Raw genomic sequence first — 17,693 nt, forward strand, 5'->3', positions numbered from 1 at the left:
ACAGTGAGACCGTGTCATCATCAGTGGTGACAGTGAGACCGTGTCATCAGTGGTGACAGTGAGACCGTGTCATGACAGTGAGACCGTGTCATCAGTGGTGACCTTGTCATCATCAGTGGTGACCGTGTCATCAGTGATGACAGTGAGACCGTGTCATCAGTGGTGACAGTGAGACCGTGTCATTAGTGGTGGAGGACGGAGGGGAGAGAGCTGGTCTGGGTCCGCGCCTGCAGATGTATTTAAGATCATAGTGAACACTCTGGGGTTTTTGTACAGTAGCCTCTGATGACCCTGCCCACTAACTAGGCTGTGTGGTTAGGGAAGAGTGAGGCAGGATGGGTTAGAAGAAAGATAGAGAGGAACAGGATGGCATGTGGTTAGGAGAGAGTATAGGATAGGTTAGGGTGTGGGCTGTGGGCAGGGTAGGTTGGGATGTGAGTACGGTAGGCTGGGGGTGTGGGAGAGAGTTTTGGTATGAGTGAGCTGGCGTGTGGGCAGGATAGGTTTGAGTAGTCTGAGGAGAGGGCAGGATAGGTTTGAGTAGTCTGAGGAGAGGGCAGGATAGGATGGTACAGGTTGTAGTGTGGGTAAGGCATTGTGAGGTAATATCTGGGGTAAAATGAATCTTGAAACGTCAATACTCATCTCAATGACAAATATCTGACAGTGAATTTATATTTACCTTCCAAAATTAAAAAGCAAACAGTAACATAAAGTTACTCGTGAAAAAATAAATGAGGAAATAAAGAAAAAAGAGGTGGAAGTGTCTATATTTTTTACGATAATTTGAGGAAGAAGCAAGAAGTGAAGAGAAGATTAAAAAAAAAACACATCCTCAAAAAAGTACGATTTTTTTCAGTCACTGGGAACCAAACAAATATTTTCACCGTTACTGAGAACCAGACAACATTAGCTACCATAGTATCAGTGTATTTTTGATAGCTCGTTATTTTTGCGTCATAGTTTAAAGTTAAGGGCGCTCTTTTTTTTCTAATGGGAGGAATAATTAACTTGAGAACCTTTGAGAATCCGAGTCTCAAGTTATGGTTGAGTCGCGGTATGTTATAGGCCGTAATATTTGTCTGGAGATTAAGTGAGACAGTTTAAAGGCCTTCCACCATCTTCAGTTACGAGGAAATTTAAAATGCGGCTCTTTGAAAATCCGGGTCTCAGTGTTTGGGGAGGAGAGAGAGAGAGAGAGAGACAGGGTCAGGTGGGCACGCTCACGTGAACAAGTAGGTTAAGGGAACTCAAGGGAAGGGCACCAGGAGCACGCGCCCGTCTGCATACCCTCCACCTCCTCCACCTCCTCACTTGCCTCAACACCACACCACTTTGCTTTATTTTCCTTGCTAGTACAACTTGGCATGTTAATATTATCACCAGTGTTAATAGAACGGTTCTAGGTAAGAAACAGTTTTAGTTCAGTTCCGACGCTAATTTGGACACGTATCTTTACAGCGTATAGTTAATTTGATGTATTTTCAAATTTCTGCTTTAAAATGTGGTATATTGAAATGTTTCTCAGCATAAAGGAAATTGGGTCTTAAGAGTATACATTTATCCACTGTGGGAGGCAAGTATACTTATAAATATCTGATATTATGTAGTTTTCAATTACGGTATCTACTGTATAAATCCCGGATGGATGGATTTACAAGAATTGCTTAACACCGGATGGCGGTCTCCTATCAGTACTAAAAATCTCCACGAAGGGTATTTATGTATCTAAAAATCAAATGAAGGAGAATTTGAAAAACAAGGTAAAAAAATAGTTAAGATTATCGGAAGATTATGATAAATTTTAAAAGACCTTGGACGAAGGGAAAGGTGCAAAGGTTTTCAAGGAATAATTTATTTTATGGAAAGATAATATCTAGATTAAAAACAAATAAGATTATTGGATTCATCGTGATGGAGGGAGGGTGTTACTTCAGTTGTGATTGGCATCCTTAGTCCAATCACTATTTCTAATAAGGAGTGCCTACAGTGATTTACTTGCATACAGTATATATATATATATATATATATATATATACAGTACAGGTATATACTTTTGACCTTTGAAGAAAATTTTAGTTGTAAAAATTAGTACCAGAATGATATATTTGCTCATAGATTTACCCATAGGAAGAAAACACTACTACAGGTATTCCTCTTTCCCAAAGGAACAAAAGATGAAAATTCCTTCTAAGAAGGCTTAAGACTGCACCTAACTAGTTCGTTTAATATAAAAAAAAAAAAAATCCAAAAGTAACATCAAGATTACGCTGAGACTATTTTGTCTAAATGCGTTCGCTCACTAACTGGAGATAAGAGACAGCACTGAAATATAAATTATTTGGAAAGAACTCTACCTTAGTATTGTTTAGTGTTAAGTGAACATCTCAAATTAAAGTAAAGTCTAAGCGTATTAGGGATTTATGTGAGTCCTGAGAGGGACATTCCTGGACTGGGGTGGGGATGACTTATGTCACTTCATCGCCTTTGAGATGTATTAATGTTTTTTGTATCTCAATAAACGTATCAATCAATCAATCTAAGCGTATTTTAATGTTATTGTATTCTTCCAAGATTGCATACAGTATAATAATACAGTGCATGAGGCGAATATATATATATATATATATATATATATATATATGATAAGCAAGCAGTGTTGGTGATAAGAGGATATAAATATTTCCTTTCGAATTATATAAGCTAAATTCAGGAGGATGTTATGATAAGGTAATCAACTTCACTAGGCTTAACATTACAACTTCCTGTTGAACAACGAACATGCGACAAAAAAAAATAACGTATGAGCTTGTAATTTTTACATTAGTTTTAAGTTTATGGTATCCGGATGTCAGTATAATATCCGTCAAAATCCGGTCAGTCGGTTAGAATGCAGTTAATATCGACTCACTGCGTTTTGATAGGTGATTATTTGTCTGTTCACTTCTGACTATTGTATATGTCTGATATATTTATTTTTTCTCGTGCGGGATGATGTGAAATGCAGCTTGACCCCATCCAACGACCATTGTTTAGTAGCAGGTGTTTATATCAACCTTGATTTACCACTCCACGTCTATACAAGCTCCGTCTGTATTATTGACGCACCCAAAACAAAAGCAAAAGATTATTACTTTTACACGGAATAGTCAAGGAATAACTATTCGCCAAAATCCAAAGTCAGCAAAGTTTACTATGCAAACTTGCCAATCTCGTTGTATTTGCATAAACTCCGGGTTTGTTATGTATTCATAGCGTGCCATGTTTTGTCTGCCCCCCCCCTCCCATTCCCACCATCAGTATCAACACCCAAGGTAAATATAAAGTGATATTTTTTATATATTTTTCTCACCACAGTTCATGGTACAGAGAGGCTTGGTGAGGGTCTAGTTAGGTTAAAGATGATTAGGTTAAGTTAGTTTAGGATTGATTAGGTTAGGTTTGATAAAGTCAGGTTTAATTACTGTAGGTCTGGTAAGGTTAGATTAAGTAAGGTTATGTTAAGTAAAATAATGTTTAGTTAGGTTATGTTAGGTAAGGACAGGTTAGGTTAGGTTAGGTTAAGTTAGGTTAGGTTAAGTTACATAAGCCAAGCCCACTATAATACACAGGCCACGCCCACTATATAATATAGGCAACGTCCACTATACTATGCAGGACACGCCCACCATTGTACCCAAGCCACTCCCACTATTATATGCGAGCCATGCTCACTATTATATGCAAGCCACGCCCACTAATACGTACAAGCCACGCCCACCGTGATATACAAGCTATGTCCATTATAATTAACAAAAACACGCCCACTGTTATACACTAGCCATGTCCCCTTATAGTTCACAAGCCACGCCCACTATGATTCACAAACCACGCCCATTATAATTTACAAGCCACACCCGCTATGATATGAGCCACGCCTATTCTAATACAAACCATACCCACTATGATATAAACCACGCCCATTTTAATACAAGCCCATTTTCATGCAAACCACGCCCACTTTAGCACAAGCCACGCCCACTTAAATACGAACCACGCCCACTTTAATACAATCCACATCCACTATGATATGAGCCACACCTAATTTAATACAAACCACGCCCACCTTAATACAAACCACGCCCAATTTAATACAAGCCACACCCACTATGCAATGAGCCACGACCTACCACGCCTACTTTAAAGCACACAACAGAAACAGTGTGTGCGAACCCACCTCAACGTTCATTAAGATATATGAAAATAGGAACAACATTGGTCATTATATGCACATCATAAATAAAGTTTTAATTTCCGTATATTTTCTTGTCGTAATGAAGCTGGGATACAGTAGTGTATTATCAATGAGGCTTCTTGAGACAGCATTTCCAGATGATTTTCTTGTTGCTAAATAACAGTGAAATGATCTGTAGTGTATCATTCATAATAGTTAAACGTTTTTGGTTATTGGGGTCGTTGTTTTCGGGTTCATTAACATATTCTATAAAATAAAACAATTTTATTTGTGAGAAAAGAAGAGAACGGATATCGAGCTTCCGTGTGTTTACTCCTAAAGATATGATGAGACACAGACGACAGCTCGAATTTTTTGTTTATATTTTCTTTCTCCAGACCACAATATTTGGTAAATCAAACCTCTAATTGAAATATAATCCTCTGAGTGAGACTGGCAGCGGCATTGATCAAAGGAGGCGGGGCCGGGTACCAATAGTCTGTTTTTCATAGAACGAACAACGACGTGACCCATATATACAACTGATCAGTCTCTTTTTAGAAGATTAAACAAAAAATATGCTTATATAAGTCTGCGCCTAGGTATATTTAATATATTAAAAGCTATATAATGACAAATTAGATGTAATTAGGTAGTAATTCAAATAATCGTGGTGTTGTCCCTCAGATGACCCTTGTTCGTGGTGGGAAGAAATGAGCAAGGGTGGAGAGGGGCGTTAGTTCTCTGCCCCACCAACAGATGGCGACTAGTGTTCAATCAATCCAAAACATGAAGTGGCTCTAAGGTGTACTCCCTCCTGTTTCACTGTGTTTAACATGTTTCTGCGGGAATTTATCACCATGGGAACCTAATTCCTGAAAAATTATTGATTATCAGAGGACAACGAAGTTGTCAACGAACGGAAAGATGTCAGGGAAGAGCGATAAGGAAGGTAAGTAGTGAACACTGTCTGGGTCTCCCTTGTTTGTTCCACACAGCTGATAAGGACAACGGATGTTTGGATCAGAGGTTATTGTGCCATATAGCGATAAGCCTATCAATTATGCATGACCAAGTCCACTTATTCAAGTATTTATCAACTTTTTGCTGATAAATTAAGCTATTGTGTAGAACAAGCAGATAAGTAGTTAAGAGTACTGTATTTATGTAATACGTGAGTATAATCATGCAAAAATTGTACAGGTAGTACAGTACAGAGAGACGGACGTTAGGACCTTTGCAGAATTTTTTAAGGGTTAAATACATGATTAAAGAGAATATTATAAAAGGTGTTGTTAAGTACAGTGCTTCAGTTAATCATACAATTTATGGACATATGAATTTAACGTGTTCCACTGAATTAAAGGTCAATAACATATACATATTGATCTAATATGTTTTTTGGCACCAATGATGTTTTTAGGTGTAATGTGTAGCCATAGAAGACCTGTTTTGTCATATTTTATAGGTGAGAGGAAAAATGTGGCATCCAACAAGTGTCTGTTTATCACTCCATGAACATAACCAGAATACGTTGGTCATTTGGTTGAAGTCATTAACCATTGGGGTCAAGTTAGAGTGTCTTACTCTATGGATACCCCTTACTATTGCCCGTTTTAATACACTTAATTCAACCCTAAGAACTAAAATGTTATATACTGTACAGTATATATATATACATATATATATAATGTAAATTTCATTTTAATTTATGGGTACAGTATTATAACTTGGTTTGATGAAGTGTTCTACAATCACTTTAAGAGTATAAAACATACAACTACACTTACTGGTTCATTACTTAACATTACAAAAAAAAGTTGGTTGACATTTCCGAAGACAGATACAAACCCTTTATAATTTAAATGCAGTCTTTGATTAGCTACAGTGAACCCATCTGACCATATGTGAATGCAAACATTTTGTCAATTCACTGGACAAAAAATTGCCATTGTTTTCAGTAAGAATACCGATGTACTGTACAGGCAAGCTTAGTTTATATGTACAGTACAGTATATTAAATACAAATAACTGGGGAAGATAGAGAGCACTGTACAGAGTATATGCTTTTAATGCGACTCATTTTAATAAACAATGTCTTGAATGACGATTGTATTTTATTTTGGGGGTAAAAATTCACACATACAAGCATTTATAGATTATTGCAATTAATGTCTTAATAACATTTATTTCCTGTTGTTTTAGGATATGCATTTGTTATCGAAGCAGTATCAGTGTTGCTTGACCCTAATTTAATAACTTACTGTACTGCACTCAACCTATCAACACTTTTATGAAGATTAGACCTTTGAAGTGAAGTGTGTTGGAAGTGTGTGCATGTAGTACAGTGCAGTAGTGTAATTATTGCTTTAGCTCTCTACTGTTACTTCTACAGTTGTCTTAAACTTTTCTCCCTATTATACTGTACAGTACTATACAGTATTCCCTTTTTATTAAGGTCTCTGCACAGGGTACAGTACAGTGCAGTACAGTACAGTGCAGTGCAGTGCAGTGCAGTACAGTACAGTACAGTATCTTGTTCCCACACACAAAAGTGGGGCAGGAGTATTGCACTGTAATAAGTAGACTTATTGAATACTGTAGGCGTAAAATAATGCAGTATTTTTATTAAGAAATGGTGCTACAATACCGGTACAGGCATATATATATATATATATATATATATATATATATATATATATATATATATATATATATATATATATATATATATATATATATATATATATATATATATATATATATATATATATATACCCCCTGTATATATAGTATACTGTATATATACTACAGGGGTAGTATACAGGTTAATTCCATAATTGTATTGAGGAATAAAATAGGTTTGTTGTCATTGAAATGTGATTAAAAAGTTTCATTTATTGAAGGCATTTTCTAAAAAAGTCTCTTGTTACCTGTCATGAATTAAAAAAAATCAGTTTAATCATCACTTTTATGGATTTTATTTGCATTCAATATGTTGTTAAATTGTAAATTTCGATCATTATAATCAATAAGTATTTCTGTGTTCCCAGTTATACTGTGCAGTATTTGGTTGTAAAAGTACTGGGTACAGTACACTTATATCTGTACAGTATCTAGATGAATTCATAAAATCTTTAACCCCTTGTATATGGGGTTTCCTTTGTGATAAATAAAATCATCTGGTGTTAGCCAAATAAAATTTTAAGTGGCATCCCTGTACTGAAGGGGTTAATCTGTTGTTTTCAAGCCTTCATCCAAAAGTATTCCCAAAATAAAAACACATAATGTCTTTAATTACAATTATGGGGGAGTGTATCATAGGTCATATCTTCATAAATTTAAGGTACTGTATTTCTATTGTTTCAGTCAAATTTAAAATGGGAATCAGTTTGAAATACCTGTGCCAGTAAAAATTTTAACATTCTAAATACCGATTAAAAAATAAATTTTCCACTGAAAAGAATTAATACTATATACTATCTAAAGAAAATCCTTATGTTAAGGTGTTTGACTAGTTGTTAGCCTTTGGGGTGTAAATATACAGTTCATTATCTCTAACATCATGTCACACAATTTTGTTGGGTAGGAACGCTGTCAGGGGCTATTGTTTCATTATATACTGTGGACTAAAATGTTTTCTCTCACAGAATGAGTACTGTACATAGTTCATTTATTTAGAAAATTAATTTCATGACCAGATTTGTAAAGAAGAATTAAAGTTGCTGTAGTTCTGTTTATTGTAATACATACACAGTGCAATATTTATTATTTATTTCAATGATGTACTACAGTATATTTATTTATTTATTTATTTGTTGTAGATGCTTATAAAGCAAAATTTATTGCAGTACTGTACTGTACAAGATTTCTTTGCAAAATATTTCACATAGTTTTTGCATAAGGTAACTTGAGGCGCACAAGGATGACAGTGCTGGCACATATACCTATAGTACACTATCTCAGATATGCTGACCTTGCCTGTGTTGGAAATAAAGATATGGAATAAGAATTTTCTTGTTCTTTTTTGTAACAAGTACTTTTAGAAGATATTAAAGGTGTTTTAATATCTATTTCTAAGCTTAGGGAATAACCAAGATAATACTGTACTGCACTGGGATTAAATTTCAGCAGTAGAAACTAGAGGGAGGGAGGGTAGTTGTTAGACAAAATTTAGAACTTACTGTACCCTACTGTAAAATATCAGATACTGTATGCTGTTATTATTTCTCAAAAATCACAAACTTGCTCAGGCAAGTGTGACCTCCAAGACCCTAAGGTTCCCTAAGACTTAATACAATTTCATCAGTCAGTTGTAAAGTTACCCTCCAGTTTATGATAAAATGAGGGACACTAACCAAAAGGAAATACATTTACTTTGTACAGTACATGTACAGTATATAATATATGGTATGGCGCTGAAGATTCCCCCCAAATCATACTCTTATATGGCTTAGTGTGTTCTCAGTGGTTCCTGCCAAGATTGCTTTCCTCCTTGTTTCATAATTCATTAAATACCTTACAATACTGCACCAACTTAAAAGATAAATAAATGCATTTTTGAGACATGAAACTGTAAGTGCCCTTAGACGTTGTGACCTCCCCATTCATATGCACTGAATACACACGTCCTTTTGGCCTTCTTCAACATCACTAGCCATAAAAAAATGACTAGATTCATTTTGAAAATGGGTTAATCCACTCAGAGCGATAAGCAGTTATACCCACGCAACCACGAGTATTACACTGAATACCCTCATTATTATTTGGGAAGTTCTTATATTTTGTTCATTAATATGGTTACATCATAGCTGTAGTGCTTTGAAAGAGTGAGAACCACAAAGAGCCTGGTTTTGGGTCACATAACTCGGTCACGTCTTGATGGACAACACCCTTGCAGGGCTTGTTGTTTTATGCTAAACAGATGTAAGTGTACACCGCACATGTACAGTGTGTTGGCATAGTACAGCTTGCATGTTGTCTCGTTCAAGATTCTTCGAACACTGCTGGAGACAGCTGGCAACTCAAATTAACAGTATATACCAGCAGAAAAGTATAATATAATATGAAACAACAATGCTCAACCATTAATTAAGCAACGGGGAACTAAGTAACCAATCACCGATCACTTTTGCATTCATTCATAATTTTTACTACGATAGTAAACAAACGGCCTTGAGTTGCCACCTGTCTCCAGCAGTGTTCAAAGAATCTTGAACGAGACGGTACATTACTCGTATGTTAGAGTTCAACGAACATGCACAGTAAACCGAACTTAGACATACTGTGCTGTATCACTTTATGACGTTGACACCAATGACGACGACAACGTCTCACCATTCGTCACACTGGTACAAACAGTGCATTGAAAATTGTTCTGCTTGTTGAATCACCGACGGAGCACCAGTACATTAAACTGTTCCATGTCGTAATTTTAGAATATATATATATATATATATATATATATATATATATATATATATATATATATATATATATATATATATATATATATACACACTGTATATACTGTATATTATAGACGAAAGTTCCCTAATTCGGATCCACCGCCACTCATCTTGCACGATTGTTTATTTTACAACAAGAAGGGAAGAGGGCGGGGAAGACCAATAACAGACCCATTCATAGTGGCTGATAGATACAGTAGTCAGAATTACCGTGGTGAGCAACATCAACTACTTTTGCAGTGCATTTTGAATGTTAAGGAGCAATGTTGTGAACGACTGTCGGGTAGAGGCAATATTCGCAACGAAACAGTTTGTTTTATTAACCTAAATGCATGTCGAAAATTTTAAATATCTCTCCCGAGTGCAACAGCGTTACAGCGTTAATGTCGCGCCAGATCCGTGAGTTGAGAGGCGCAGTATATTACGTAATATTACTTTGGATATAGATAAATTTAAAACTTAAGTAAAGTAATCTTAAATCAGTGATAAACACACACACCATTTGTATGTGTGTTTTATATTTCATTTCCCGACAGCTCGGTTCGACAAATCAACTTTATAATTATTTCGCCCAAGGAAATGTAAAGCATTTAATCAATTATAGCAAGGACTAGTGCACCCTGCCATATATTTCAAAGTTAGACATGGTTGTCATCACACACAACGGTTGTCAGCCATGTTAGGTTGGTATGTCTGCCTGACTTGTGCATGAGACGCTGGCACAAGAGCGCGCTGAACCACGCAACACGTGCGATATTTAAAGGGCCCGGGACGTTCACCACATGGCCGACTCCTAGATAGTGTACCCCACGAGGTAGAGACGCCTTATTGCTTACAACATTAAGGAGTAAAGTGGCTCACTGGTCGGGAATGTAACAGTTGACTGAAGTATTTCTTTGGTGTTTCAGTATTTATATACAGTACAGTATGTATATTAATAAACTGAAATATAAAAAGGTTTTAGGGGAAAAGAATAAAATTTTGCAGCCATAGACACTATTTTCTCTATTGGATATTCTTTTGTATGAAGATATGGGTTATATATATATATATATATATATATATATATATATATATATATATATATATATATATATATATATATATATATATATATATATATATATATATATGTGTGTGTGTGTGTGTGTGTGTGTGTGTGTGTGTGTGTAATTTCCTTGGGAGCCGTGGCTTCCCTGGCCTGGTGTGTGTCATTAGATATATTTATTAATATTTTTTTGTACCCGGGGTAGGTAATGTACACCAGTACCCAACAGGTTAGCTCCGTAATGCTCTCTAATCGTCGGCAGATGATTTAATTAAGATTTACCTCAGAGTTACATGTCCTCACTTTAATAAGAATTTTTGACCCTGGCAGGTAAGGAAGGTCATTAGGGCTTTTTGACCTGCAACAAGTAAGATCATTAAGCCTTTTTTCGGCCATCAGCAGGAGATAAGGGCCATTAAGACCTGCGTTGGCCGTCAGTGGCAAGTAAATGTCATTAGGGCAGTGAATGCAAGGCCATTTACATACACGGGGCGGGAGGGGGGAGTTGGGGGGGATGCGAAGGGAACGATGAGGAGAGGGGTGGTAAGGGAAGGGAAAGAGGAGAGGGAGAGAGAGGAGGAGGATGGGAAGGGGAAGAGGACAGAAGGGAATTGGGAGAGGGATGGAATGGGGATGGTGGAAGAAGGAAAGAGAAGAGGTTTGGCTTGACAAGGATAGGGGAAATACGTTAGAGGGATAGAGGAAGGGAATCTAGTTGGGAGGGAGAGAACCAGGAAATGTATTACGACCTTAGTGTTGCATTATGCATTCCTCGTTTAACCCTCCCCTCCCTATGGTACGAGGCTCCAGGTCGTCGCTCTTACAGGTGAGGGGAAAAGTGGGGTGTCAGTGGGGGGGTTAGGGGTGGGTAAAGAGGGGGGTCCTAGGTCTTTCTATGTAGTAATAAGTGTTCATAGGTCTGGTTTGTTTACATTGGTGTCGTACTCTGTAGTGTTGTACTCGCGGGGGTTCACATGTAGTACTCGTATGGTTCTGTTGTGGCACTCGTTGGGTTCAGTTGTGAGTCTTCATGTGTGGTTCTCAAGGGGATGTGTTATGGTACTCAGTGGGTCATGTTATTGTATTCGGGATTTTGTTCTTGTACTCAGGGAATTCAGTGTTATCTTACTGATCGGGGATGTCATTGTACTCACGGAATATCTCATCATACTCATGGTGGCTGTTATCGTACTCGAGTAGATCGTACTCAAGGTATCTATTATTGTACTCAAGTCGTTATTCTTATGTCGTTGATGTCAAGTTTGGTAATTAATTACGGATATAATTTATTATAATTTTAATATTATTCTCTCGTTGCTTTTCCTCATTAATAATAATAATTATTATTATTATTATTATTATTATTATTATTATTATTATTATTATTATTATTATTATTATTATTATTATTATTATTGTTATTCAGGTTGAGACGGGATGAAGCGTGAGTTCAGGGTAGCCAGTGTAGCTGTGTGTGCCAGATAGCTTAACTAGGGCACGGGAAGAGCTACAGCGTCCAAACTGCTTGTCTTGTACAGTACAGTCACCTTAACAACCCTTAGAGCTGTAATGCTTTGTTTTAAGGTCAAGGTCAGACATTTCGGAATAGGTGGTGGTAGTGATAGTTGTTGTGTTAATAGTGTTGGTGTTAGTAGTGGTAGTGTTGGTGATGATGGTGGTGTTAGTAGTGGTGGTGGTAGTGATTGTAATGGTGCAGGTTGTGTTAGTGGTGGTGATGGTAGTGGTAATTTTAGTCGTGGTGGTGGTAGTGTTATTGATGGTGGTAGTAATGGTAGTGTTAATAGTGGTATTGGTATAATAGTACTGTAGTGGTATTGGTATAATAGTACTGGTGGTATTGGTGGTGGTAGTGGTAGAAGGGGTAGTGGTTAGAGGGAGTAGTGGTGATAATAGTGGTAAGTGTTGTTAGTGGTAGTAGTGGTGTTTGTTTTGTTAGGATAAGAGAGAGAGAGAGAGAGAGAGAGAGAGAGAGAGAGAGAGAGAGAGAGTGTTTTAGACGGGATATAAAGAGAACAGATAAGAGTTTCCGCCGGTGGTGTTGACGCTGTGGTGTACACTCTGGGGGAGAGAGAGGGACACACAAGACCACTAGTATGTCGTGTGACGCCTGTGTAGTGTGACGCCTGTGTAGTGTGACGCCTGTATAGTGTGACGCCTGTGTAGTGTGACGCCTGTGTAGTGTGGCGACGAACCCACCTCATAAAACTACCTATACCCAGTCACAATAAGGCACATCACCTCCTGTATAGCAGCCATACATCAGTATATCGCGGCGTTAGGTCACACACATCCTTTATATTCGTCTGGTGATGATTAGGTATATAAACGGACTCTGTTGGTATCTATATTTTACACACACACACACACACACACACACACACACACACTGATTCTGTAACGTGTTCATAGTGAGGCTTATAAACTCAGCGGTTACCCTGTAATGTAGATTATGTAGTGACGCCAAGGGATGGGTGCTCCTGTCCTACTCTACAACACCTTGATGGAAAGAGGGTGCAAGGAAGGGCTTGTGGGGTGGGGGTGAGTACATAAGAACATAAGAATGGAGGAAACTGCAGCGGGCCTATTGGCCAATACTGGGCAGTCCCATTTACACCCAGCCCCTATTGCCCATATATCCATCCAACATATGTTTAAAGCTATCCAGCGTATTCGAGTTAATGATGATGTTCGGTAACTTGTTCCACTCGTCCACTACTCTATTTCCAAACCAATGTTTACCTATTTCACGCCTAAATCTAAATGTCCCCTTTGTTTAGCCCTGACTTCCATTTATACCCCTCGATCATATCGCCCCTCACTCTACGAGTAAGGTGAGTGGTGTGGCTGGCTGTGGTGTGGTAGGACGTGGCTGTGGTGTGGTAGGACTGTGGTGTGGCGTGGCTGTGGTGTGGTAGGAGTAGGACTGTGTGTGGCGTGGCTGTGGTGTGGTAGGACTGTGGTGTGGCGTGGCTGTGGTGTGGTAGGACTGTGGTGTGGCGTGGCTGTGGTGTGGTAGGACTGTGGTGTGGCGTGGCTGTGGTGTGGTAGGACTGTGGTGTGGCGTGGCTGTGGTGTGGTAGGACTGTGGTCTGGTGTGATAGAGACACAGGATGAAAAGAAGGTTACGTCACATTCTTCGCTTCCCCAGTCCACACCGCTTCCACTAACCATCACCTCTTGGAAGGGATACTGAGCCCCCAAGTCACATCTGAGGGCCACTGTGTCGCATATGAGGGCCCCCGTGTCGCATCTAAGGGCCCTTGTGTCGCATCTGAAGGCCCCGTGTCACCAGGGACCAGCCAGGGCCCAGAGATGCTTAAAAGATCCCCACGTGATGGTCAAATCTTAGTGTTAGTTATGTCTCCATTTTGAGGTTTTGTTCTCCATATTGGCCTATAACTGATGTGAGTTGCGTTATAGAGCCTCCAATTGTTGTTGAACTCGGTGTCCGGAAACGTGAACATCAGTATCCGCTCCCAGTGCTCTTTGTTTGTCTGTAATATTTTTGTTTTGTTTTGTGGCGGTAATTTTATAGTGTAATTTTTCTCTGGGGCGTTTATACTCGGTCCCCCCCCTCCTCCTCCTCCTCCTCCTCCTCCTCCCTCCTCCCCCCCCTCCTCCTCCTCCTCCTTCCCCTTTATTTATGTACACACCGACGTTTATATCCTCTTTTGTTTTGGGTCCTCAGTGTTGGTCTAATATAGGTTAGGTTAGGTTCATGTGCCGCGGGTGTGTCCTTTATGGGCGAGCGACGGTGATGCACTTTTAACCCGACTACCGACTCCAGTGGTCATTAGTAACAAGACTTCTCGTGGGCCTCTTATAATGTGACGTAATCTTTAGTTTTCTAAGTTACGAAAAGGTGTGACTCGTTTGTTCTATGTGCGTTGACAATGGGTATCTCTTGTACTTTGTGGCTTAACACTTGAGTACTTCTTGTACTATGTGACTTAACACTGAGTACCTCTTGTACTATGTGATTTAACACTGAGTACCCCTTGAACCGTTAACTGACTGCGGTTGTACTTCTTGTAATTGGGACTTAACATTGAGTACTGCTCGTACTATCGAACTTGTCATTGAGTACTGCTTGTATTATGGGACTTGACACGGATTAGTTTTGTAGTATATGACTGTTGACAGTGAGTACTTCGTGTACTGTACTGTGTGATGCCATCGTGTAATCTGGTAGGTGACTGTAATAACTAATAACGGTAACGTGTGTAAAACATGACTTTAAGGCCCACAGTAGTGTGTAATGCAATTCCGAGATTTATTCATATGTGTGTGCCTGTGACTTACAGGAGGAGGGTGTCCTTGGGCAGGAGTCTTGTATAGAAACGGGTGGAGGAGGATCAGCCGATGATGGCGTGTGAGTGACATTAAGAGTGCCGTGGTGTGGAGGAACTGGGTGCCTACCAGCTGTTTTAATACAAAAAAAATCAATCTAGACACTATATCCTGAAGTGCTTCCATGTTATCAAAGTGTTGATGGTGAAGGATTAACCAAAGTTAGTTTGGTGTGTTCGTTACCTGTGAGGTGTGTTAATTAACGAACACAACAGAAGGTCGAACACAAGGTTCTCTAGTCGTGGTGACAGAAAGACTTTGGGGGAAAACAGACAAACTAGACCACCAAGATGCCGAAGAGGAAGATGTCAGTGAGCGCCCTGTTGGTGGACGTGCGCAAGAATATTTCAAGGAAGATGACCATCCACGATCCTTCCACTGTGGCGACGCTCGTCCAATCGCTGACGCTGCAGAACCCGTTGCTGCATCACCTGAGCGCGGAGGACCTGAGCACGAGGCGCGAGAGGGCCAGCTCGGTGCCACCTTCCTTCAGGAGCTCCGATGCCAGCGACCAGTTCACCGAAGGGAGCGAGGACCACCACCACCGCTCGGGGGACACCTCCGACACAGACTACTCCATCAGCGACGGGGAGGATGAGTACCTGCGAGAGTACTGGAAGGAGCAGACTGGAGGTGACTATCAACATGTATTGATAAACTATTTTTAATGTGCTCATCATGGAAGACTCTGTGATGTATATTGTTGTCTATACCTTCCTCGCTTTATTAAATATACATCATTAAATCAGTGCAAAGTAGTGACTTCCTGTACATTATCATAACTAATCTTGGATCACCCGAAGGTCAGGTACCCCCCAGCTAATTTCACCTGATGATGAAACACTAATGTTAACGCTAACCTAACTGTGGGTTTAATAACTCTGGAAATGTTAACAAACTGTAGCTATATTAACAACATCAGGCAAGCAATCATTGTGGTTAGGAGAGGTTAGGTTAGGTAGTTTGGTTGATTAGCTTAGAAGTACTTAGATTAGGTTAAGGTTAGGATAGATTGGTTGGTTAGATTAGGTAAGGCTAGGTTTAATTTCATTTGGTTAGGTTAAGTTGATAGTTTGGTTGATTAGGTAAGATGTAGGTAGTAGGCAGCTATCAAACAAGGAGGTTTTACTGCCTGGGAAGATATTGGAAGCATAATGTGTTGTCTCATGGTAGACCCTGCTGCCATATGGCATCACGAAAATTGTGACCAAGTCCCAGGTTGCTGATATGACTTTCTGCCTCATTTACACACAATTGCAGGGTCTCAATTGTTTCTCTGACAACAAAACATACATATATCGTTTCTCACTCTTGATTTTTTTTTATTTTATTTGTGGTCTTTTATTATTATTATTATTATTATTATTATTATTATTATTATTATTATTATTATTATTATTATTAAATATGTTTATTTATTTTTTCTAATTTATTATTATTATTATTATTATTATTATTATTATTATTATTATTATTATTATTATTATTATTATTATTATTATTATTATTATTATTATTATTATTATTATAATAATAATAATATTTTTGCCCCAAGGCCCTGATGTGGGTCATTGACCTGTACCCTGGTAGGCTAATCCCGACTCTCACACCCTCTCTCACTACATCCTCACTTGCCCTGTGACCTCCTCCTACAGGTCCCCAGCCGTTACCAACACCCCTTCCCTCCCTGACCAGATATCCCTCCTCCTAGTCACTGGCCTGGCACTTGACATTATTAGGGACCTGCCACACTTTGCCATAAACAGATAAATTGTACCGGGAATTCCCCCCCCCACACACTCATCATTCTGTCACTTTATGTAACTTGCTGACAAAACCCATGACCCATCAGGCTTTTACGCCCTTAATGCATGAATCATAAAGGCAAGCATGAACACCGCATGCTTCCTAGATGCGCGCTGTAAACGCTTCTACGCTCACCTTGCACAGGATGTAAGGGGGTGCCCAATAAACTAGCCCCCTTGGGGGCAATCTAGAAAAAAAATCGGTTAGGTTAGGTTAGATTGTTTAGTTCGATTAGGTAAGGCGAGGTTTAGTTTCATTAGGTTGGGTTAGTTAAGGTTGGGTTAAGTTAGATAAGGTGACGGTAGGGTAAATTAGATGAGATTAGGTTATATTAAGTTATTTTCTGTAAGGTTAGGTTAAGTAAGGCGAGGTTCATATAGATTATGATTTGTAAGTTTAGGTTTGGTTAGGTTAGATTAGATTAGATAAGCTTAGGTTTGGTTAGGTTAAGTTAGATAAGGTAACGTTAGGTTAGACTAGATTAGGTAAGGCTAGATTAGGATAGGTTAAGGTTAGCATAGGTTAAATAACGTTAGGATAGATTAGGTTAAGTGAAGATTAGGTTAGGTCGGTTCGCGTTTATTTGTACGCAAGAGGAGCGGGCCTGTTCGTGGTACTCTCTCAACACTGCCCGTCTTTCACCTTAACCCAACATTGAGTATTTCCGTGGTATTTTTCTTTGTCTTACATCATAATGTTGTGTTTAAACCAAGTAAGTCATAACAAGTAAACGACTCTGTCTCAAGATCTTATTTTATTAAGTCATTAATTTAAAAGTGTGTGTGTG

General features: G+C 38.7%; 1 protein-coding gene across 1 annotated transcript; it reads left to right on the forward strand.

Annotated features, from left to right (window-relative positions):
• Nucleotides 1-12,856: 12,856 nt before the first annotated feature.
• Nucleotides 12,857-15,768, forward strand: LOC121861352. The gene is made up of 2 exons (XM_042359001.1): nucleotides 12,857-13,067; nucleotides 15,055-15,768. The coding sequence occupies exon 2, from the start codon at nucleotides 15,391-15,393 to the stop codon at nucleotides 15,766-15,768; it is 378 nt and encodes a 125-aa protein (XP_042214935.1). The 5' UTR covers nucleotides 12,857-13,067; nucleotides 15,055-15,390.
• The last annotated feature ends 1,925 nt before the right edge of the window (nucleotides 15,769-17,693 follow it).

This window comes from Homarus americanus, unplaced genomic scaffold (assembly GCF_018991925.1).
Source record: "Homarus americanus isolate GMGI-L3 unplaced genomic scaffold, GMGI_Hamer_2.0 scaffold24260, whole genome shotgun sequence".
NCBI classification, from domain to species: Eukaryota; Metazoa; Arthropoda; class Malacostraca; order Decapoda; family Nephropidae; genus Homarus; species Homarus americanus.